The 26996-nt window shown below is 33.5% G+C and overlaps 1 protein-coding gene across 2 annotated transcripts in view; it reads right to left on the bottom strand.

Moving 5' to 3' along the window:
* LOC117684422 (uncharacterized) overlaps positions 1-26996 on the bottom strand; it is a 339336-nt gene that overhangs the window by 133703 nt on the left and 178637 nt on the right. Inside the window, exons 41-42 of one of the 2 annotated variants that reach the window (XM_066067795.1) lie at positions 13178-13313; positions 11481-12941 (exon numbers count right to left, since the gene is read on the bottom strand). The exons of the other annotated variant lie outside the window; for it this stretch is intronic. Coding sequence (XP_065923867.1) covers positions 12776-12941; positions 13178-13313 — 302 coding nt within the window. The 3' untranslated portion in view covers positions 11481-12775. Of the gene's footprint in view, positions 1-11480; positions 12942-13177; positions 13314-26996 lie in introns of those variants that run through there. 2 annotated transcript variants of the gene reach the window in all.

Consider the following 26996-nt stretch of genomic DNA (forward strand, 5'->3'; position numbering starts at 1 on the left):
TATGGAAAGTCGCTTTGCATTGTGGGTAAAATTATCCTCCAATTTTGGAGAATAGCATGGGTATACTGGTATTTCAAAGGCTTTGTGCAAATCTTTAATGAAAAAATGCAAGCACCAGACCATAAGGAAATTAAAGTTAAGGAAATCAACTAATGATTGCATGTAGCGATTTGAAATTATATGTATAGTATTTTCACAGTATGCTTTGAAAGTGTGTTCTTCCTGTGTTAAGTTTTACAAATGACCTAAACTATTTACAACTGTTTCATTTAACAAAAATCACAAAATGGTGAGGTTTACTCCTCATTCAAACATAATTGAGTTCATTCACTTTCACCCCTGCGAATGTTATTGTCATTTAAATGTTAGACCACATGGTTTTATTTGACCCTTTCAGTTTCGCAGTAAAAATCGTGCCTCGTGTTTATAGTCTAGTTCATAGAATCTATAGGTACTATAATAGTCAAATATTAAATCTAGAGGTTTATTGATTTTAAACTTTATCTTCATTAATTGGTGAATAAAATGTGTTCTAGAAATAATGTGACAATACAAAAAATAGTTTTTGTCAGCTGTTGCAACAATTAACATGCTAAGTAGAGATACCCCCTGAGGATTTATGTTCGATCCGCGCATGACCTAGTAATAGCATCAATAGTGAAACAGACAATACAATTTTATGCAGAATGTTCCTTGAAAATGACTCGATATACTAAGTTTTTATGCAAAACAGACATCCATTATTTTTTTTAAAAACATGGTATTGCACACCACAAGCATCAAACATGGATATGATTTTATTAAGCCACGCAATATTTATATTTCCAACCACTCAACACGTGGTTGAACACGAACGATAACCCTGTTCTGAATATTATCGTATAATATAAAAAAACGCTAAATGGTGAAATAAGACGAACTTATTAAAAGAATTTCATGTTTTAACATAAAACAAAGTAGGAATCCGATACGATATGAAAAACGACCAGTACTTACGTATTTTGAGAATATTATCCGAACACTTATACTTCCGCTCGAAATTTCACAGGAACTGAATAAATCTCGGTGAAGTCTCGTGAAATTTCATTCGAGCACCTCTGGATTTATTACATACTTAGCAAGGATAAAGAAAACATTCCGAACACATTCGCAGGGGTGACTTTTAGAGACACATAATGGATATCTTGATCTGCTATATTGTACATGTACCAAGTAAATGTTTGCATAACTTAGGAGCTTTGTAACTCTTAATACACAGGCTATTTAGTATCATGTAAAATTAATCCCCTTTATACAAAAAGACATTGTCAGATTTTATTAATCAAAATGATACCATTTGTAAATATCAATTACTTATTTATTAAATAATATCAATAAATATAACTATTGGCAGCTAAATAAGATGATTTTTTAATTGTCAAATAGTTATTTTTTATGTCATGTACTCCTTTTGTAAAAACAGAGTTATTTGCCCTTCGTCTGAAAAGATCCACCAGGGGGCGCAACCATCTATCCTCCAATTATGGAAAAATGGAGGTTGCCTAGACCTGTTTGTGGTCTTTCTCAATAAGCAGTAGTTTTCTATTGAGATTCAGCAGAAGTAGAGAAGAAAATTAAAAAACTTTATATGCATTAACACTATTTGACAATTTTGGCCCCGCCCTAGACATGCTAGAGTCAAATCCCTACCATAGGGGGCATATGAAAGGAGATGAGCGTACGATGCCTGCCGAATCCCCCGCACATACAATATTTAAACGACTTATGTAAATCAACCTACATCAAACTTTGAACCCCTTGTGAGGCCCAGTAATCGTCCAGGAGCCAAAGTGTAAACAATTTTAGAGAATCAGCAATACGTAATAATGCTTGCATATAATGCCATATATTAATAAGCATATATAAATTATTTCAGTTTTTGTGAATATTTAAAATGTTTTCTTTTGTACAACTGGATCCCCTATGTGGCCCCATCCTACTCCAAAAGATTTTGATTTAAACAAAATTGAATCTACACTAACTAAAGTTGCTTTCACTAAAGCTACAGCATTTGTGGGCAAATGTTTTATTTTAGAAAAAAAGATTTAAAGATATTTCTCTACATATTCATATGTAAAAAATTCTACCCCCCCCCCCCCCCCCCCCTCGTGTAACCCCATCCTATCCACCACGCCAGTAAAATTTATGGTTTTCACATTAACTTTATTTTAATTGTCAAACTAAAAAAGTTAATCATGGCGAATATAGTTCTTCATGTCCGTAGCAAATACTGCCACCAATCTGCGTCACTAGCAAACAGTGCACACATCCTTAATATGTTGCAGGTGTTGCTTAACCATTCCGTCATTAGAAAAAAGAAAAAAACCCACTCAAACACAATAAATAATTAATGAGATTATGTGATAACTAACGAACAATAATCATGAAAGTTATATAATTATTGTTATAATATAAGCAATATTCGTTAGTGAAAAATTTGTCAATCGAAGAATGATCTATATTTTCGTGAAAACGAATGAGGAGGCAGATAGCGTAGGAATATGAATACTTCACATTTATATTTCATTGAAAAGGGTGATTTTTAAAAATTACTTTACGTTAATTTTGTTTTCTTTCACGTATAAAATATACAATGATATCCTAAACTTTTTTTATAATGTTTTATCTGCTGATGATGAATGGAGCTCTTTTTTTCAGCGCAATTGTGTAGAGTACCTGACTTTAGTAATATATCTTGAATAGATAGTAAGCACTGATCGAATAAATTATAAAGAATGAAGGCTTATCCTTTTAAAACAAGTACATTTATGATGGAGTCTAGACCCATTAATGCCAAAATATTGCAATTTACATTTATCACAGTAAACGGTCAAAATTTAGGCACAAAACATCGTGTGGCTTAATTTGGAAACCAATACCTCTTGTGTTTATAGAATGAAAACACGTTATTGACATGCATCGTGAAATTTATAGCATGCTATAAAAATGTATAAAGGCCAAGAAAGCATATTTATCATTAAAAACAAAAACAGTTTTTGAACTTTCTAAACAAAGAGACTTGTTAATAGTAAAGTAATACTAGTACTCAGTAATAGGCTAACCAAAATCACTGATAAGCAGTACATGTAAAATGATTTTGGTATAAATGTCAGCATAAAGGTTGAATATTCAAAATCTGGAATATGAGAAGTGAGAAACACACTAGCTTTTAACCTCCTCAACAAGTTTGTGTATGGGCAAATAAAGACAACATGGTGAAACAGAGATTGAATATTCAAAAGCTGAAGCATGATAAGTGAGATATAAAGGTAGATTGGTATTTGTTCTCCTTTTAATGCTCTGGGGGAGTTTCTCTTTAGCCCCTGGGGGTTAAAGAAAAGAGGTTGTATTAAATAAAACATGTATGTTAGCCACCTTGTTTAAGTATGTGAAAACATATACACATAAAACCTATTTTGAAAGTTAACAGATACCGGTACTTCCTATCAGAATATTGCACTCTATTGCGATCTTTTTCACCAAAATCATAGGTTCCATAGTCCATTTTGAAATTAGCGAGGTGGCCGTCATTATAATAATTTTATTTGTTTTTACTCCAGAATGACACTTACTGCATCTTTGAGATTCCTCAACAGGTCTGTGTATGAGCTGTGGTACTCGGGTGAATGTTAAAGCTAGGGGCATGGTCACAAATTAGGTCAACAATTATTTTTTCGATTTGAATGTTAACAATGCTTTAGTAAAGCATTTTTAATAGGCAACTACAATTTGAGTTGCATTTGTTGAGTTATAAGCGAGTTACAGAGCTAACAGTTCTTCGCTATGAAAACAAAGCGTTTGTTTACATTCCGAATGTTGAAGTGAAAATTCCAGTTTTAGACCTAAAATAAATGTGTTAATCGTTAGGAACTGTTTAGGTATGCGTTAAATGAATAATAAGATAGACAAACCAGCTTTAAAAAGAATTTTTACTGGTATATTGAACGTATGTAAACAAAAACAGGGCAAGAGCCTTGTTTACATGACGAAGAATTGTGAGCCCTGTATCTTGCTTAAAACTCAACGAATGGCACCCAAATTTCATTTGATCACTAGAAATGCATTCTAAAGCATTGCAAATAATAAAACCAGAAAAATAAAATTTGACCAAAATCGTGACCATGCCCCTTTAACGAACTTAAATTACCTCATTACCTTTTGCCTTTTGTTTGATCCGTTAAGGCTGTTGTTCTAGTGAATGATGTGGCCCCTGGGCCTCTCATTTTAGGATGTGAAATTATTAGAGCATGGTTGTTGCCAGACATGGTTAATATTTTCTTTTTGAGTTAACACTTAGTCACTTTAATACTAGTATTGGGCATACATTTGGTACCGTACCTGATCTGCTTTTATTACATTTGACGAATTAAAATGCAATAACTTTAACCTGCTGTTGGGGGTATATGTGAATCGACATTTTCTCTCCTCCAGTCATCGTGGTTTTAAACAACAAATGTAAGAATTAACTTAAATTGGTGGACGTGTTTGCACACCAGACTGTACTATTTTCTTGATTCTTTAATGTTTTTGCAACATACCAGTATTTTCCTCTATCAATATATTTTGCTTTGCCATATGAGTATTCTAACTTCAACGGTGTGGCCTTTATTAATATTAATATTTATAATACAATATCATAGTATCATATGATACAATATAGTATCACATGATACAATATCAAATCACATCATACATCACAATATTGTAACGTGATATCACATTGTATAATATAGTACGATATTGTAATGTATGATATTGTATTACATATGAAACATAATCCAATTATGTATCATATGATACAATATGATATCGTATCATATGATATAATATGATGTAGTATCATATCATACAATATCATATGATACAGTAATATAGTATATAAAACAATATCATATTATACAACATCGTTCATATAATACAATATAATATACAACAATATAATATATTTAATATATATATATATATATATATATATATATATATATATATATATATATATATATATATATATATATATATATATATATATATAATAAAAAACTTTTAACCATTTCTGTGCCACAGGGCCTATTTGGGCCTATTTGAAAATCTACGTTAAGTGCCACAGGGCCTATGGCAATTTGAAAAAATATTCATTAAAATAAAAAAAATAAATAAATATATTCAGGTTCTGTTTTTCATTATTGATTTTTTAAAATTTGTATCAATATACATCGTATGATCTATGTGTTTCGTGAAATACTGCTGATAACGTCACAACGTAAAAATGACATCATAATAATAACGTCACTACGTCAAACAGCGCCAACACGTCTGCGTTTTACCATGGCTGGCGTATGGTTTTTGGGAGTTGATTTTAATCAACTCTCCTATGCAGTCACACAGACAAACCGAAAGTGAAACAGTGTTTGGACCTCAGCACAAATCATTGCTGCTGACAAGACTTAGTTCTTGAAAATAATTGATAAACTCGATGTCATGTATGCTAAAGCATTGTTTTTCAAGGAAACTTATTTATAAGTACCTTCAAAATAGTCAGATTTTAAATTGTACGAACAATTTGAATATTTTTGTAGTCGTATGTATTCCTACGCTAGAGTTCAATATAGTCTCGTTCAACTCGACGCTCGGCTGTCTCCGCAAATTCTTGTCGGAGATTTACGGTGTCAGCCGAGCATTTGGTTGAACGAGACTAGAGTTCAATATTGCTTGGATCCATACAATTTTCGAGAAATATTTCTATCACTGATACATAGTTTGATTGAATTAATTTTATCTTTAAATATTATTTAACATTATTCATATGGGGGTTTCTCGACATTCTTGTCGAAAAAGTCCAAAACTCCATATTATAAAAATGTGCGTAATTCAAATTAGAAACTATTGTACCTGTCATACAGACTGTATTCACATTGTGACGTCATAGTATATGTTCTACGTTGTGTTGCTATAGACAATAAACACCAACTGATGAAGACCGGTAACACGGTCGAAATATTTTGAAACAGTGTTTTAAAAGTTTTTTATTATTCATTGAAAAAGAGACTTTGGATATATATATAAATATATATAAAATACGATTAATTTCACGTAATATGTGACCTGCTCAAAAAAAGTAAACCTCATCCAGCATTTGAAACCTCTGATTCATCACTAAGCCTGTCGGGAGCATCAGTATTATAAGATGCACCATCCATGCAAGTTAGGACCAGCAATAACTAAGATAATCATCTGAGGGCACCTGCTTCAAAAACTTTTACCAGCCCTAAAACATTAACCTCCTCCAGCATCCGAATTCTATGGCTCAGATTTAGCATTCCAGCCTCTTAGACGCATCAGTATAATAAGAAGTACAATCCATGCATGATGAATTATACCAGTAGTAACTTAGAAATGGCTATCAAAGGGCTATCAAAGGGCACCTGCTCAAAAACCTTAACCTCCTCCAGGATCTAAAATTCACGGCCCACATTCAGCATCCAGGTCTTTCAAGTTCATAACTAGGTCCAGATGCATCATCCATCTTCCAGTTTGGTGAAGCAAGGACAAGTAATAACTTAGATAAAGGACCTGCAACAAAAACTTAAACGAGGTCCGGACGCCAAAGGCAGGGGGTATAGCATAAGCTTCCCTGGCTTCGGTTGATGAGCTAAAACATAGGTAATCACAGATTACAAAGCTCACCGAGACGAGACATCACCCTTATGAGACTTCACCTTTATGAGACAACCTTTATCATATTAAATGAAAATCATACTTCATGATCTTGGATATTCATGGATTCTGTTTTGACACAATATCGTATATCATCTGTTAAAAGATTGTATGATAATCATATGTTCAAATGTTAATAAATACAGTGGAGCCTCAGTTATCCGGACGCTTTCGTTCCCAAGTCCAATCGTCCGGATAGGTGAAGCGTCCGGATATCTGAAATGTGTCTATTGTTGTCATGAATGATTATGTATTTGTATACAATGGCTCCCAGTGTTGATACTAGGTTTTTTGCCTTTCATACCATATAGCACCACATGCTAGAGTTGTCTATTGATATTAACGTTTTTAGATATAAAGAACTCTGCTTTATTTTATTATTTTGTCATGAAATATCAACCGGACAATAATGATAACCGAATCTAGCTAAATTCTTTGTGTCCAAATGTGATATGTGTGTGATACACTGTTGTTCGCAAATTTCCAATTTTTGAAAGTGATTTGGGAAGTCAGTGTGTTTATACAAGCTACTCACCAGGGTCTAGCACGTAAAAAAGGTGTGAAACTTAATCGCATTGGTAAACTTTTGTACTGAGTATGGTATCATCAAATTTTACCGTCCGGTTAAATGAAGCAAGATTAGTAGTAAATCAGTGTTTTGTGGTAAAAACAGACCGTCCGGATCCGGAACGCGGAATTCCGGATAAATGAGACAAAATAACGTATAAAAAAATCTGTTCCCAAGTAAAATCGTCCGTAAACTGAAGCGTCCGGTTATCTGGCGTCCGGATATCTGAGGCCCCACTGTACAATAATATAAAATTAAATATTGCATTCTATCATATTTACAACATATATCATATAATACAATAAAATACCATAATAAACAATGATGAGATATGATATTGTTACGCATGATATGACATTGTATTGTGTTATACATTATTGTAATTGATCAAATAATACAATATCATAATATATAAAACAATATAGTATTATATTACAATATCATATTACATAATACATCATAACATTGAAACAAATGATATTATATTGTATAATATAGTATGATATTGTATGATACTGTATCATTTTTTATACATAATATGATATTTTCTCGCATTATCACCGGTGTGAGATCGGTTTGTCCGGTGTGAGACAGCAGTGTGAGATTTTTCTGTCTTACACTGTGTATTACTACGCTGTTTTAAAACGTAAACAAACGTTGTCTGCTGTAGGGAAATGCAAAATAGTGCATTGAGATTATCCATTAAGTAATTGTGTTGCATAATTAATTACAATTTTTCATATTTTAATTGAAAAAACTGTCGTATGCTTTCATTTAACTTGCACTATTTGAAGCACGCGGAGGGATAAACCGAAAGTAATCTTTTGAACGTCATAACAGAAAGTTGTCAAACATCATTTTTTTAAGCTAATATAATGCGAGAAAAATAATCATTCATTATATACTCGTGTGGGATAGTGAAATTCCACCTCGGGGCCAAGATTCACGGTCTAGGACTCGGCAAAGCCTCGTCCTAGACAGTGAATCTTGTCCCCTCGGTGGAATTTCACTATCCCACACTCGTAATAATGAATGATTCTATTAGTATCATATGATACAATATTATTTGATACAACATTGTTACAAATCAAATGATACAATATTATGTGATAAAGTAAAATATTATATAGTACAATATCATATTATACATATTGTATCATATGATACAATAATACATTTTACAATATCATACAATACAATTTCATGTGATGTGATAATATATCATATTATAAACCAATATCATTTTATACAATATTGTATGATACGATATTATATAATATAACAGTATCATATTAAACAACTTCATGTGATATAATATTATATTACAGAAACTAATATCATATTATACAAAATCGTATGATACAATATTATAGAATATACAATTTAGTATCATAGGATACAATATTATATTTTGCAATATCTTATGTAATAGTATCATGTGATTAAATAATAAATCAATAATACAATATAATTTTATACAATATTGTATCATAATATACAATACTATACATAACGATATCATGATACAATATCATAACATAAAATATCAAAAAAATTATACAATATCATATCGTATCATATAACTTTTTATAATATTACATATGATATTATATTGTATCATATTAAACAATATTGTTTCATACCATACAATACTATATCATAGGAATCATGTTATATCATTTATCAACAAACACATCTATCTATCGAGCAGGTTTGAGTGAGGTAAGAGATTTCTTTAGCATCCTTGATAATGGAGATCAGGCTCTGCATCTGAAGCAACCTCTGCGTTTCATTTATAATATAGTTAAATCAACTATGCATGCTATCATCTATAAAACATGTGACCTGTTCCAAAAAAACTAAACCTCATCCAGCATCCGAAACCTATGGCTCAGATTCAGCATTCAAGCCTGTCAGGTGCATCAGTATACATAAGACGCATCTCCATGCAAGTTTGGTGAAGTTCAGACCAGTAATAACTAAGATATCATCATCAGAGGGCACTAGCAATTAAAACCTTAACCTGTTCCAGCATCCGCAACCTATGGCTCAGATTCAACATCCATGCCTGTCAGGTGCATCTGTATGATAAGACACACCATACATTCAAGTTTGGTGAAGTTGGGACCTGTAATAACTAAGATATATTTTTTTAGCATCCTTGATAATGGAGATCAAGCTCTGCATCTGAAGCTTCCTCTGTGATTCATTCATACTACAGTTTAATCAACTATGCAAGTTTGAAAAAGTACTATTATCTATTAAACATGTGATCTGTTCCAAAAAACTTAACCATATCCAGCATCTGAAACCTATGGCCCAGACTCAGCATTCAAACCTGTCAGGTGCATTAGTATCATAAGACGCACCATCCATGGAAGTCTGGTGAAGTTAGGACAAGTAATAGCTAAGATATAATCATCAGAGGGCACCTGCAACAAAAACTTTAACCAGCACTAAAAACCTTAACCTCCTTCAGCATCTGAAACCTATGGCTCAGATTCAGCATTCAAGCCTGTCTGGTGCATCAGTATCATAAGACGCACCATCCATGGAAGTCTGGTAAAGTTAGGACAAGTAGTAACTAAGATATAATCATCAGAGGGCACCTGCAACAAAAACTTTAACCAGCTCTAAAAACCTTAACCTCCTCCAGCATCCGAAACCTATAGCTCAGATTCAGCACTCAAGCCTGTCTGGTGCATCAGTATCATAAGACACACCATCCATGCAAGTTTGGTGAAGTACGGACCAGCAGTAACTTAGATATTGCTATCAAAGAGCACCTGCAACAAAAACTTTAACCAGCTCCAAAAACCTTAACCTCCTCCAGCATCCGAAATCTATAGCTCAGATTCAGCACTCAAGCCTGTCTGGTGCATCAGTATCATAAGACACACCATCCATGCAAGTTTGGTGAAGTACGGACCTGCAGTAACTTAGACATTGCTATCAAAGGGCACCTGCAACAAAAACTTTAACCTGGTCCAACAACCTTAACCTCCTCCAGCATCTGAAATTTAGGACTCAGATTCAGCATCCAAGTCTTTCAAGTCCATAAGTAGGTCCAGATGCATCATCCATGCAAGTTTGGTGAAGATAGGACAAGTAATAGCTTAGATACAGGACCTGCAACAAAAACTTTAACTAGGTCCGGACGCCGACGCCGAGGGTATAGCATAAGCTCCCTCTGACTTCGTCTCGGTGAGCTAAAAAGGAATTATGATGTTGACACCTGACCAACAAACATCATTCAAGGTATATGTAAATTGAACTGCATACCCTTTGATCAAACGCATCACATGGGTAAAGTACAAGATAAATATAATTGGAGCAAAAAAGAGAAGATATGCTCCAGACAGGAATTTTTAATATAATTCTGCTTTGACCAACACATTTAAGCTTGGAAATTGGTTCAAGGTCACAACATACCCTTTACTCAAAAGCTCTGTTAATGTGAAGCATGAGCCAGATAGGGCTTAGTGGAAAGTATATATGCTCTATAAAATGGATTTTTACATGGTTCACTATGACCTTGACCCTTGACCTACAAACTTCATTAAAGGTCACTGCACATCCTTTAACTTTTGTCACTGTGAGTGAGGTATGAGTCAACTTAGACCAAAGAAAGGGAAGATATGCCCCGGACAAGGATTTTATATATAATTCTGCTATGACCTTGGCCTTTGACCTAGACACATGGTTCAAGGTGTCTGCACACCTTTACCACTCTGTGGGTGAGGTATGAGCTAGATTAGGGCAAGGGGAGAGAAGACATGCTGTTGACAAGAGATCTCGGACACAGGTGGACGGAAGGATGGACCGACAGACTGATCACTAAAACGCACCCGCAGAGTGTGGTTTTAATAATCTCCTTCTAAAAGATAAAGTGGCCCTTAATTCTAACAATTTGAATCCCCTTAGTATGACAGAGGATGCTTTGTGCCAAGTTTAGTTGAAAATTGGCATGCGGTTCTGGAAAAGTCTAAAATGCAGGAAGTATAGATGAAGAGAGAGAGGGTGCCAGAAAAAGTCAACTGAGCTTTCAGCTCACAATGAAATTCAGTAAGAAATAATTGTATAATGCAATATGATTATTTCATCAATTTATTGAGAATTTTTTTAACAATCTGGAATAAACATTCTTTTTCCTGCTTTATTGCTAAACAAAATTTGTTCATAACGGTATTGAAATCTTTATCTGCAATTCAAAAAAATTGACAAACAAAAAAGGTAATCATATATTATACTGACTGATATACAATTATACATTTAGTATACAAATATTATTAAGAAATGTAGTAATCCAACAAATTACCTTAATTTATATTACATCTTTTGCTTTCCCTGCAGGTATTAACTAAGAAGATGGATGAATAAGGCGTGTAAACTGCCTAAATGGGGATAGATAAGATACTATAAAATTAGAATATGAACAAATCTCATTAGTTCTTTCTAAATTATTGAAAAAAATGTATATTTAGTTATTTACTATAACATCGATTTATAACCTTTAAATATTTTGAATAGGTCGATTAAAACTGGTGTATGCATGTAAAATCCTCCAAATAGTGTCATTTTTAGAACTTCAATGCCTTTTCTGTTATAGAGTTGGTCTGGACTCCATATTTCTATCATAGTCTATATAAGGTTTAAAGGAAACTAAACTGATTTCAATCAACAAAAACGTGGAAAGATGACCCACTATACTTTAAATATGTCATTTCGATCCCAACAATTAAACGTTTTAGAGAAATACTACAAGTCCGTAATTCATGGTTGAAGTTGCATTTAGTATTTAACAATTACCAAAGTTTGTTGTGCCTGAAATAGCTCAGTGGTTAGAGCACCAGACATTCAATAACATTATAGAGCAAGGGTTGTGGGTTCGATACCACCAAAACTTAAGAATTTAATTTTTCTTCTTATCGTTTGTTAAAATATTCAAAACTGAATATAGTTAGAAGAAATTGTGCTTTTGTAAACTTGTAATATAACATCATCTAGTATATTTGGTTAGAAAAAAACTTTGAAATCTTTTTTACGACAAAACCAAATGGGCATTTGCGCCATCTTATTCCCCCATCTTCTTTTGTTGCTAATACCCTATGTAGATAATTTATAACCAATACAAGAGAGTAAAGGACTGATATGTGGTGAGTAATATGCTACTAGGATGATCTCACAAAACCAATTAAAGTTGGTTTTAAGTTGGTTTTTCTGGGATCATATAAATGCACTGAAAGTTATGAGACATACGTATCTTGTTTATTAATTGTTTGATAGATGTTCCTTGATTAAATAATTGACTTTACCGATATATATTATTAAACACAAGCATTGAAAGTACATCAAACATAAATCATGAACCATTTTATTATTTGACAGTTATCCACTTTTTTAATGACTTTTCATTGCACTGTTGAGTTAATGGAGCTGGTTTAAACCACTTGGTTATAGATTTGAATTTTCATAACCAGGAGTAAGATAGTGATAATGATTTTCCTCTAGTTCTTGATATTGAGTGCCATCGTTTGCATCAATTTGTTGCTGTGTTGACGAGTCCGTTGTTTTGACATAATGTAAAGAATGCATCTCCTTTACCAGTTTTAGTTGTCTCCTAAAAAATAGTCTAAAATGTGTAAATTAACATAAAACACACAATGAATCAACGTCTTTAGTCAGTCATAAACAAACCAAATAACTGAAAGTTATACATGTATGTTCATAGTATAACAAATTTCACAAATTGAATTCAATAAAATAAATAATTTTTTAAAGTAACAATAATGTTATACATAAAAAGAAAAAAAATGTCAGAGAGGGGTAAAAAAAAACACCTCTAGCCAATCTTACCTCACCAAAATACAGACAATTATGACTAAAAGAATGATGATTGTCCCGGCACATGACAACCCAATGATATAATATACCGTAATTGATCCATAGTCTATTATAATTTCACTCTGTTCATTTGTCGATGAACTACAAGCTGCAAGAAGAAAATGTATACTATAATTTTAGTTTTATCTACAAATATATAGTAACTGAAACAAAAAATGAAGACAAAGAACAATTCTCTTCTGTCTTGTGCAGTTTCATTAATTCATGGTTATGCAGTCTCCACTTGTCTCAGTATTACATGTCATTAGACACATTTCTTCCATCACACAGGGAGCAGATTATGTATTATAATGGGGGGGGGGCGCACAGAAAAGCAATCATGGGTTTGAACAAACCCATTCCTGGCCATGTGCCAATAATTATTTTACTTAAACACAAAAAAATTTGATGATTATTTTATCGAAGGCAAAGATACTGAAAATTGTTAGAGAATAAAGGAAATTGCAACGTATGTTAAACATATGTTGATCATATATTCTAAAACATATGTTCGCTATAAAAAATGAGCATGATATACTATCCAAACATCTGTGTATACAGGTCCAGTACAATCACTAGATTTAGCTAGGTAGCTTGATTTACCTACCTGAAGTAGGCTTAGTAAGCTACCTTTATGCAATTCTGCTTTTTATGTTAAACATACAAAAAGTCGCAAGGAACTGTCAACCTAAATTTGTACGAGGGTTGTTAAAAAAGTTTGGGGTGGGGGGGGGGGGGTGGAGTGTTGAAACAAGAGCTCAAAATCTCAGTCCTCCATCTCTAAACATTTGATTCCATTTGTAAACCATTGTCCTAGACATGTGGGCCATCTCTAGCAGCATTTAAGAACCTTTTGGTCTTATCAGCTTTTTCCTGCTTGCATACAATAGATAATGAAGGACTTGTGCTCCAAGATGTCCATTGACGCTATATAACGTTTCTGTCTTAATCTTTAAGAACGGGTTGTCCATATTCGGCGATGAAATGGTCAGAAATTCTTCAGTTTTAGTGAAACTTTTACAAAATGACCTTTTGTTTATTTTTATGAGTTAAAATGGTACATTTTCTAAATAAAGAAAAATGAGTACAAATAATTATAAAAATTAATAACTGACATGCTCCGTGAAGCCTAACTTATCATAATAAGTAAGCTGTAAATTTTTTTATAGTGCATTTTTAAAAAACAAATCTTTACATATTTATTAGAAAGAAAATGAGTGAATAAGGTGTGTAAACCGCCTATATGAGGATAGATAAGATACTATAAAATTAAAATATGAACAAATCTCATAATTTCTTTCTAAAGTATTGAAAACAATGTATATTTACCATAACATCCATTTATAACCTTTAAATATGTTAAATATTTGGAATAGGTTGATTTGAACTCGCGTATGGTTGTCAAACCCTCCAAATAGTGTCATTTTTACAATTTCAATGCCTTTTCTTTTATAGAGTGGGTCTTGGCTCCATATTTTTGTCATAGTCTATATAAGGTTTAAAGGAAATCAAACCGATTCAATCAACAAAAATGTGGAGAGATGACCCACTATACTTTAAAAATGTCATTTTTGTATCCCAACAATTGAACGTTTTAGAGATATACTACAAGTCCGTAAACTTATGGTTGAAGTTGCATTTAGCATTTAACAATGAAGTTTGTTGTGCCTGAAATAGCTCAGTGGTTAGAGCACCAGACATTAGGTAACATTATAGAGCCAGGGTTTTTAGGTTGTGGGTTTGATACTACGAAAACTTTAGAATTAATTTTTTTTCTTTTCATTTGTTAAAATATTCAAAACTGAATATAGTTAGAAATTGTGCTTTTGTAAACTTGTAATATAACATCATCTAGTATATTTAGCTGGAAAAAATTAATTTAAAATTCGTTTTTACGACAAAACCAAATGGGCATTTGTGCTATCTTGTTCCCCCATCTTCTTTGAAATTAGAAATTTAAATCTGAAATGTTTTGCTGGCATCTTGCGAGGTCAACGCATGATCAAACTCGTACGCGAACTTTTCTTACAACCCTCAAACTGTGTAGTTTTAAACAAGAGGCCCATTGGTCAAATCGCTCACATGAGCAACAATAGGCATAATAAAATCAGCTTAATAGAGTCACAATACAGCTTTATAGAGTCACAATACAAAATATCTGGACAGTGTAGCATGATACATGTAGATCCTGTATAAATAAAAATCCATTTTTCCCTTGGATATTCTTATGTTTATAATCAGTCCCTTTTCTTACAGGGTGATTTTAATTATAGTCATATCACATGTTGAGCATTGCAGTTCTCAACAAGATCCTAAACAATTGTCTATATATAGTATATAAACCTATACATCAAATGCTTACATATAAGTAAAACCATATATTATAACAATTTTAAAGTTTTAGTGAATTTAAACGTTTTATTTTGGATTATGCATATCCATTTATAACATCTGTAATGGCGGCATGCACAGATTAATTAACAGATTGAACAAAGATTAAATTAGGTTTAAATATCCCGTTAACAAACAGAAGTGTACGTATGTTTAAACTACAAAATGTTTTTCCAATATGACAGCCTGGAAGGAAAATAAGACAAAAATCCGTTTAGGATTATATATTATGCACCCCTTTCTCACATTGAAATAGTCTAGCTAATAAAGTATGCTTCATATTTGGCAAAATATGGTAATCATAACAGTATTTTTGTTGACTGAAACATATACAACTTGTGTTATTCCAAACAAGCGTAAATGATTTTAATAAAAACAAGAGGCCCAGGGACCATATCGCTCACCTGAGCAACAATTGCCTTAATTCTAACCAAATTAGCATTACAGTATCAAAATATCTTGACAACTGAGTACAGTAGATCTTACTAAAAAAAAATTGAAAATCTGCCAATTTTTATCCACCTCTTATTTTTTGGTAAACACCAAGCCCCTTTTGTTGTTGTACCTGTAAGAAGATTTTTCTCTATTCCTATAACCCCCCCCCCCCAATTTCGTGGCCCCACTATTCTCTAGGGAATCATGGTTTCATCAAACTGAAATCTACCTTTAATCTCATAACCTGTGCTTTCACACTAAGTAATGAGTTTTGGACCGAAAACTTTCCCAGAATATTTTTTAAGATTTTTTCTATATATTCTAATGTAAAAATTGAAACCGCCATCACGGTCACGCCCTACCACTAGGGACTGTGATTTTGCAAACTTGAATTTACACTACCCGAGGATGCCTCTACACAAGTTTAAGCTTTTCTGGCCAAATACTCTTTAAAAAGAAGATTTTGAAAGATTTTCTCTATATATTCCTAAGTAAAAATCCATCCCCCATTGTGGCCTCACCCTACCCCTGGACTATTATTTAAACAAACTTGAATCTATATGATCTGGGGATGCTTCCACTCAAATTTGGGCTTTCCTGGCCTAATAGTTTTGAGAAGAAGACTTTTAAAGATTTTCTCTCTATATAAAAATTTATCCCACAATTGTGGCCACACCCTACCCCGGGGACCATGATTGAACAAACTTGAATCTACACTTTCTGAGGATGCTTCCACTCAAATTTGAGCTTTTCTGGCCTAATAGTTTTTGAGAAGAAGATTTTTAAAGATTTCTCTATATATTCCTATGTTAAAATTGATACCCCAATTGTGGCCCCACCCTACCTCCGGGGATCATGATTTGAAAAACTTGAATCTACACTACATGTAGATGCTCCCATTTTAATTTGAGCTTTTGTGGCCTGATAGTTTTTGAGAAGAAGATTTTTCAAGATTTTTCTATATATTCTTATGTAAAACTTGATCCCCCAATTGTGGCCCCATCCTACCCCCGGGGACTATGATTTGAACAAACTTGAATCTACACTCCATGAAGATGCTCCCATTTTAATTTGAGCTTTTCTGGCCTAATAGTTTTTGAGAAGAAGATTTTTAAAGATTTTATCTATATATTCCTATGTTAAAATTGATCCCCCAATTGTGGCCCCACCCTACCCCCGGGGACCATGATTTGAACAAACTTGAATCTACACTACCTGAGGATGCTTGCATTTTAATTTGAGCTTTTCTGGCCTAATAGTCTTTGAGAAGAAGATTTTTAAAGATTTCTCTATATATTCCTCTGTAAAGATTGATACCCCAATTGTGGCCCCACCCTACCTCCGGGGATCATGATTTGAAAAACTTGAATCTACACTACCTGAAGATGCTCCCATTTTAATTTGAGCTTTTGTGGCCTGATAGTTTTTGAGAAGAAGATTTTTCAAGATTTTTCTATATATTCCTATGTAAAACTTGATCCCCCAATTGTGGCCCCACCCTACCCCTTGGGGACTATGATTTGAACAAACTTGAATCTACACTTTCTGAGGATGCTTCCACTCAAATTTGAGCTTTCCTGGCCTAATGGTTTTTGAAAAGAAGATTTTTAAAGATTTTCTCTATATATTCCTATGTTAAAATTGATCCCCCAATTGTGGCCCCACCCTACCCCCGGGGACTATGATTTGAACAAACTTGAATCTACACTACATGAAGATGCTTCCACTCAAATTTGAGCTTTCCTGGCCTAATAGTTTTTGAGAAGAAGATTTTTAAAGATTTTCTCTATATATTCCTATGTTAAAATTGATCCCCCAATTGTGGCCCCAACCTACCCCCGGGGACTATGATTTGAACAAACTTGAATCTACACTACCTGAGGATGCTTGCATTTTAATTTGTGCTTTTCTGGCCTCATAGTTTTTTAGAAGAAGATTTTTAAAGATTTCTCTATATATTCCTATGTAAAAATTGATCCCCAAACTGTGGCCCCACCCTACCCCCGGGGATCATGATTTGAACAAATTTGAATCTACACTACATGAAGATGCTCCCATTTTAATTTGAGGTTTTCTGGCCTGATAGTTTTTGAGAAGAAGATTTTTAAAGATTTCTCTATATATTCCTATGTAAAACTTGATCCCCCAATTGTGGCCCCACCCTACCCATGGGGATCATGATTTGACCAAATTTGAATCTACACTACCTGATGATGCCTCCACACAAGTTAAAGCTTTACCGGCCTAATAGTTTTTGAGAAGAAGATTTTTGAAAAATACCAACAAATTTTCAATAATTCTCAATTACCTCCCCTTTAAAAAGGGCGTGGCCCTTCATTTGAACAAACTTGAATCCCCTTCACCTAGTGGTGCTTTGTGCCAAATTTGGTTGAAATTTGCCCAGTGGTTCTTGAGAAGAAGATGAAAATGTGAAAAGTTTACAACAACGACGACGACGACGACAACGACAACGACAGACAACGGACAAATTGTGATCAGAAAAGCTCACTTGAGCCTTTGGCTCAGGTGAGCTAAAAAAACAACAAAACAAAACAAAAAAGAGGCCCACGGGGCCACATCGCTCACCTGAGCAACAATGGGCGTTCAAAAGATATTGTGCCGTATGGTCCCTCGGTAGAATAACAAGAGGCCCATGGGCCACATCGCTCACCTGAGGAACAATAGGTATGATAAAATCAGCTTAATGGAGTCATAATACAAACTATCTGGACAATGTACAATAATACATGTAGATCCTGTATAAATAAAATCCATTTTCCCCTGGATATTCTTATGTTTATAATCATTAGTCCCTTTTCTAACAAGATGATTTTATAGTCTTATCATATGTTGAGTATTGCAGTTCTCAAAATGATCCTTAACAATAGTTTATATATTAGATATAAACGTACATCAAACTATGAACCTTCTCGGGAGGCCAAAGAATTGTCCTGGGGCCAAAGTCTTAACAATTATAAAGAAACATCTGGCTGATTAGTTTCTGAGAAGATTTTTAAAGATTTACCCTATATATTCCTTTGTTAAATTTTGACCCCCCCCCCCCATTGTGGCCCCACCCTACCCCTGGGGATCATGATTTTCACAACCATGAATCTACACTACCTGAGGATGCTTTCACACACGTTTCAGCTTTCCTGGCTGATTAGTTTCTGAGAAGAAGATTTTTAAAGATTTACTCTGTTTATTCCTATCTAAAACATCGACCTCCCATTGTGGCCCAAACCTACCCCCAGGGTTATGATTTTCACAAATTTGAATCTACACTACCTGAGGATGCTTCCACACAAGTTTCAGCTTTCCTGGCTAATTAGTTTCTGAGAAGAAGATTTTTAAAGATTTACTCTATTTAATCATGTTAAACTTCGACCCCCCATTGTGGCCCCATTCTACCCCCAGGGGTTATTATTTTCACAACTTTGAATCAACACTACCTGAGGATGCTTCCAAAGAAGTTTCAGCATTGCCGGCTGATTAGTTTCTGAGAAGAAGATTTTTAAAGATTTACTCTATATATTCCTATGTTTAACTTCGATCCCCCATTGTGGCCCCACCCTTCCCCCGGGGGTCATGATTTTCACAACTATGAATTTACACTACCTGAGGATGCTTCCACAAAAGTGTCAGCTTTCCTGGCTGATTAGTTTCTAAGAAGAAGATTTTTAAAGATTTACTCTATATATTCCTATTTTAAACTTCGATCCCCCATTGTGGCCCCACCCTACCCCCGGGGGCCATGATTTTCACAACTATGAATCTACACTACCTGAGGATGCTTTCACACAAGTTTCAGCTTTCCTGGCTGATTAGTTTCTGAGAAGAAGATTTTTAAAGATTTACTCTATATATTCCTATGTTAAACTTCGATCCCCCATTGTGGCCTCACCGTACCCCGGGGGTCATGATTTTCACAACTTTGAATCTACACTACCTGAGGATCCTTCCACACAAGTGTCAGCTTTCCTGGCCGATTAGTTTCTGAGAAGAAGATTTTTAAAGATTTATTCTATATATTCCTATGTAAAACTTCGATCCTTCATTGTGGCCCAACCCTACCTCCGGGGATCATGATTTTCACAAATTTGTATCTACATTACCTGATGATGCTTTCACACAAGTTTCAGCTTTCCTGGCTGATTAGTTTCTGAGGAGAAGATTTTTAAAGATTTACTCTATATATTCATTTGTTAAACTTCGACCCCCCATTGGGGCCCCACCTTCAGGTGAGCTAAAAAGGTTAAGTTTACAATACAATAAGTTGTTAAAGTTGGTTTCTGGAAGAACAGACTTTGAAAATTTTCTTAATATATATTGACAAATATGTTACTTTTTTAAGCTTTAGTTTTTAAGATCTGTGTACAAACATAGAATTGTGAGCAAATCGCTGTATCTTGCTTATAATTCGAAGCTTAACACTCAAATATGGTTAGTAAATAGAAATTGTAAACAATTAAACACAAGAAACATGCACTACATGTATAACAAATAAAGAACACAATTTATTTTTTCGAAATGAATCATATATATATACATGTATACACCTACATATTTCCGTCAGCGATATCAAACTCTATTTAAACTGAATAAACTCGAAAAAATGCCGAGCATCTCAACAAAACCTATTGCATTAATCTACATGTACCATTACGCAAAAGATAATGCCGAATTACCGATAGAATGAATTGTATTTCAGTACCCGTCCCCTACATCCGATTTTGCATAATTTGCGCAGGTAAACAGTTAACTGTTTGATTTACCGAAGTCTCTGTTTGATTTGATACGTAAAAATCACGAAATACAGACGATAGTTTCCAGGTTACAAAGCATAATGAGAACGAAACGAAAATCAGAACAAGCTAACACCAACGTCATGTGTGAAAACTGTCAACGCATTGAAATATTTAGCCTCAATTTACTTCACAAAATCGGCACCAATATATTTTGTATGTTTCAAAATTTCCCTTCATACGCGAACTGTTGCACAACAAGCAAATTCATCATAGTCAGATCGACCCTTTTTCGTATAATGTCATGGCTGCTTTAAACAAAGAACCTCGTTTTAGAAGTATGGAATCATTTTACCGGATGCCGAACCCGAAGCTATTAAACTGATTGAAACACGCATTTCCTTTATTATTATTTTCGTAATAACTCAGATTTGAAACAAAATTTCCACTTAATTTTTGCAATTTATATTTTCCTTCCCATAAGGATAATTTATGCTAAACTATGTTGAATTTGCCTCGGTAGTTCTTAAGAAGAAGATTTTTAAAAATGCACCCCCCTTTTTCTACAGTTTCAAGGTTTTCTCCGCTTTGAATACAGATCAAACTTTTATTTCTGCAATTTATATTCGCCCTCCCATAAGGATGATTTGTGCCAAATTTGGTTGAAATTGGATAAGCGGTTTTAGAGAAGAAGTTCAAAATGTAAAAAGTTTACAGACGGACAGACGGACGGACGGACAGACGGACAGACGGACAGACGGACGGACAGACGGACGACGGACAAAATGTGATCAGAATAGCTCACTTGAGCTTTCAGCTCAGGTGAGCTAACAAAAAATAAATATTGTAAAGTATTCGAATTTTACACTTATTTTTGCATACACGTAATCTTTGACATTGTACCTTCACGAAATACTATTTTTTACCAGAATAAGAAAATCCTACGCAAGATATAAAACTAAACATTTGGTAGGAGTACACTCTTAAGTTGTTAACTTCCAATTCCCTATATTTTCGTTCTGCCCCCCCCCCTCCACTTTGTAAGGCGATCAAAATATATGAAAGCATATAGGTACATTTTTTCATCACCTACTTACTAGTTATTGTATTTTTAAAAAAAATGTAATAGTTATTGTTTTTTATTTTAAAAATCCTACATGTATAGATGTGAAGAAGAAAATTGTATCTCAATGTGCTCAATTCCTCAAATTAAAAACATTCAAAAATTTTATTTATCTTCTCCATTATAATTAAATGACTGTTATTTACTTCGCGTACACACCAGGATAATTTTCCGCTGTGATATTTTCTTAGGAATAGCGATAATTACTTTATCCCCGCAACAGAAATGTGTCAGAACTATGGAAACTGTTTTAAAGATGTCGTTTTTATTAACCCGTGTCTGAAAAGCTATCAAAATTGATGTAGATTTCACATTATTTATTGTATAAAGAGGGGGCCCCAGAGAGTAGGTATATATAGAATATCATTCTTTTTTTTGTTTGTACAAGTATTTAACATACTCTAATTCATATAGAATTTCTAATGTTCAACCAAAATTTCAGCGTCAATCGTAAAATTATAAGCAAGATACAGAGCTCACAGTTCGCCTAGTTTGAGTCATATTTTGTTCACATGAGTTTATTACATTCAGCTTAAGATTTTTAACTTGGTATTTCCTATTCAGCATTTAAAATGGAAAAAAGAATGCCGTAAGATTTTCAATTCTTTCATTCACTCAAGACCAGTTCACTGGTATTTGAGGTTCAAAATCAGTTTATACAAATGTACACAAACACAGTCAAGGATCACATGTACAGTAGGAGTTAAAATGACGAAAAAAGGTTAAGTTTACAATACAATAAGTTGTTAAAGTTGATTTCTGGAAGAACAGACTTTGAAAATTTTCTTAATAAATATTGACAATTTTTTTTACTTTTTTAAGCTTTAGTTTTTAAGATCTGTGTACAAACATAGAATTGTGGGCAAATCTCGGTATCTTGCTTATAATTCGAAGCTTAACACTCAAATATGGTTAGTAAATAGAAATTGTAAACAATTGAACACAAGAAAGATGCACTATAACAAATAAAGAACACAATTTATTTATTCTAAATGAATCATATATATACATGTATATACCTACATATTTCCGACAGCGATATCAAACTCTATTTAAAATGAATAAACTCGAGAAAATGCCAAGCATCTCAACAAAACCTATTGCATTAATCTACCATTACGCAAAAGATAATGCCGAATTACCGATAGAATGAATTGTATTTCAGTACTTTTTTGATACATCAGATTTTGCTTAATGTGCGCAGGTAAACAGTTAACTGTTTGATTTACCGAAGTCTCTGTTTAATTTGATAAGTAAAAATCACGAAATACAGACGATAGTTCCCAGGTTACAAAGCAAAAATAACAAGAGGCCCATGGGCCACATCGCTCACCTGAGCAACAATAGCGAACTACATTGACTTAACACACTTTACGGTCAGACGCGACCTATCTTCCGTTATTTTCTATTTTTTCCTATCTCCACAATGTGAAGATTTCCACCAAGTAATTCCACAATTATATTTTCCTGTTATATGATACTTTTTTTTATTTAGATATAAAGTGTTCAATTGAAAATATATACTATGACTCTATTTATAAGCATTCAAATGCATTTTGCATGCTATTTTAAGAAAAATTCTAAATATTATAGCTCTAAAAATAGCCTGGTAATAAACCTTGAATATTTGGGAATTAACAGGTTTAAATGTTGATAAATAAGAAATAATTTATCAAGGAAAATTATATAAAATTGAGGAACGTCTCGTGTGTCCTTAAATAATTTAGAACAGTAAAATTTAATATTTAGCAAAGTTAAGTACCATGATAATTTTCTGACCTAAAACTCAATATTTTATAAAGGGGTAGGGGTGAAAATATATTGTGATATATTAATTATATATAACACCGGTATATTATTTCCTACAGTTTTTGCACATATGTGAACAGTATTAGCTCATTTAAGATAAAAAAAATCATACATTTCCTAAGACGCATATCAGTTAAAAAAATCAGCACCCTTTGTAGGCCTACCTTATTGTGTGTAATCATAATTTGAACATTTTGAATCTACACAATCAAAGGATGCCAACATTTTATTTCATTAATATGTTGTCTTAGAGGCTATGTAATGCATATTTATTTTATATGATGAAAATACTGGAAAAGGTAGCTACCATTTACCTGCAATATTTCTTGTTTGGTATATTGGTACTTAAGAAAAAAAATATCGAACTTATATTAGTGTAATTTTCATTTTCCACATCTAAGTGAATATTTTTAGTGTGTTTATTTAAGATGCCAAGCTCTATGAATATACCATGCAGAGAAGATGCATTTCATTTTCAAAGCCGATATCTCATATGTGAAAGTTAACAAAGATTGACGGACAGAGAATCGCCAGCTAGTCTGGAAGGCAGTACGCAGTGTTAGAACTCTGTGGCAAAAGTTGCTAAGGCTACAGTAAAAAACTTAATTGGTCTTCCCTTAAAGAATTGTTTACCTGATGTAAACTTGTGTGACGTTTTATATCCTTACTCACTTGATCGATGAAAACATTTGACTGGAAAATGTTGTCACATGATGTGTTAAAAAGCTATACATGTATAATTTAATGTATTGTCAGGCATACAGGTATCAGTTCTGTACTAAGGCCCATTAATTATTTCATATTCCCTCAAAAACAACAAAAGGCTACAAACCAAGAAGATTTTCTGCTGCAATATTTTCTTTAAAATAATGATAATGCACGGGTTTCCTCATAATTATAATGTGTCAGAACTGTTTAAAAGAAGTTTTTATTTACTCGTTTGAAAAATACCAAAATTGTTGCAGATTTCAAATAATGTATCAAATGAGAAAGGACCCTAGAAAGTAGTTATAGCACATCATCCTTTTGATTTTTTTGTACACAAGTATATAATGTTTAGCAAGACAATTCCAATGATCAACAAACATTTCAGCGTCAGTCGTAGAATGATAGGCAACTTTTAAAAACTTATCCAATTTGTTTAATTTCATTTTTTTTAATGCATTCATACATTATATAGATAAAATGTTTTGTAATTGAGTTAGCCAGGTGACACAAAACCAGTTTATGCACTGTGTATTTTGGAGAAATTAGTCCTACCCTATGACCCAATTACAACAGTTTTTAGTTTTGAAGATAACTGTAAACAAACGGTTTTGCATTAATTTGGCAGAGTTATTAAATAATTACAAGTTACCTTCTAATTGTAGTATAAACAAGAAATGTAATGATTATCGATTGTAATTTTCAATGCACGGTATATGTGTTTGCACCACCCGTATTTATAACCTCTAAAGATAAGACAGTCGCGGGTGATCAATCACAACAGGGTTTAACTGAGACTGTAAAAACGTCTTTTCAAATGCATAAACATCTTTTTATTGTCTTTGGATTTAATTTACACGATTATGAACTCGGAATACATGGCTACTTTAAAATCTCTTTCGAAAGAAATTCCGGCGAAGTTACCGATCAAAAATCGATTATTTCAACCAAAGTCGCTCCCTTGTTTGATCCTTGTTGACACAATTAGAAATTAATAAACAATAAAACAGAGGGAAATGCACTTTAGTACGTTGTTAATGCATCAGATTTTATCATTTTCGCAGGTAAACAATCAACTGCCTATTTACCGAAGTCTACGTTCCAAATACAAGGCGATTGTTTCCCAAGTTAAAAAGCAAAATGAAACGAAAAAATCAAAACAAGCTTAAACCACCCTCACAAGTGAAAATGACAACGCGTTGAAATATTTAACCTCAATTTACTTCACAATAATCGGCACCAATGTTATTTCCATGTTTCATAGATTATATTCGCACGTGAACTGTTGCACAACAACCTGCCAGCTTCAAACAAAGAACCTCGTTTTCGAGATGCGGTAGACTGGCGATGCCTGTCATAAGACCAGTCTATCGCAATGAATTGCCAGTCTACGATATATGGAATAACGAGCCATTCTTTATTAGTATTTTCGCAATTATCTCAAATTTGGAACAGAATTCGCCTATAATTTTTGCAATTTATATTTTCCTTTCCATAAGGATGATTTATGCTAAATTACGTTAAACTTACCTCAGTAGTTCTTGAGAAGAAGATTTTTTAAAATGCACCCCCCTTTTTTACAGTTTCGAGGTTTTCTCCGCTTTGAATACAATCTGGCCGTTTATTTTTGCAATTTATATTCACCTTCTTATAAGGATGATTTGTGCCAAATTTGGTTAAATTCGACCAAGTGGTTTTAGAGAAGAAGATCAAAATGTAAAAAGTTTACAGACGGACAGACAGACGGACGGACAGACGGACGACGGACAACGGGTGATCAGAAAAGCTCACTTGAGCTTTCAGCTCAGGTGAGCTAATGAAAACGAAACGAAAATCAGAACAAGCTAACACCAACGTCATGTGTGAAAACTGTCAACGCATTGAAATATTTAGCCTCAATTTACTTCACAAAATCGGCACCAATATATTTTGCATGTTTCAAAAATTTCCCTTCATTCGCGAACTGTTGCACAACAAGCAAATTCATCATAGTTTCGTATAATGTCATGGCTGCTTTAAACAAAGAACCTCGTTTTAGAAGTATGAAATACGAGTCTTGGTAAAATGGGTATGCAAACCCGGGCCGTGGCAAAATAAAAGCCGGGGCAGATCGGCAATCGTCGATTCCAAATACGCATTATTTTGCAGCAATATTTACAGCAAATACAAATATACTGGTCCATCAAATATCCTGAAATTTTAATGAGATTTGCAGATTAATAACTGCCAATCTTTTGTTTTGTCCAGGCCAGGTCTTGTCTACCCATTTTACCGGATGCCGAACCCGATTGAAACACGCCTTTCCTTTACTATTATTTTTGTAATAACTCAGATTTGAAACAGAATTAGACCTTAATTTTTGCAATTTATATTTTCCTTCCCATAAGGATAATTTATGCTAAACTACGTTGAATTGGAATCAGTAGTTCTTGAGAAGAAGATTTTTAAAAATGCACCCCCCTTTTTCTACAGTTTCAAGGTTTTCTCCGCTTTGAATACAGATCGGACTTTTATTTGTGCAATTTATATTCGCCCTCCCATAAGGATGCTTTGTGCCAAATTTGGTTGAAATTGGATAAGCAGT

This window comes from Magallana gigas, chromosome 7 (genome assembly GCF_963853765.1).
Source record: "Magallana gigas chromosome 7, xbMagGiga1.1, whole genome shotgun sequence".
In the NCBI taxonomy this organism is placed as follows: Eukaryota; Metazoa; Mollusca; class Bivalvia; order Ostreida; family Ostreidae; genus Magallana; species Magallana gigas.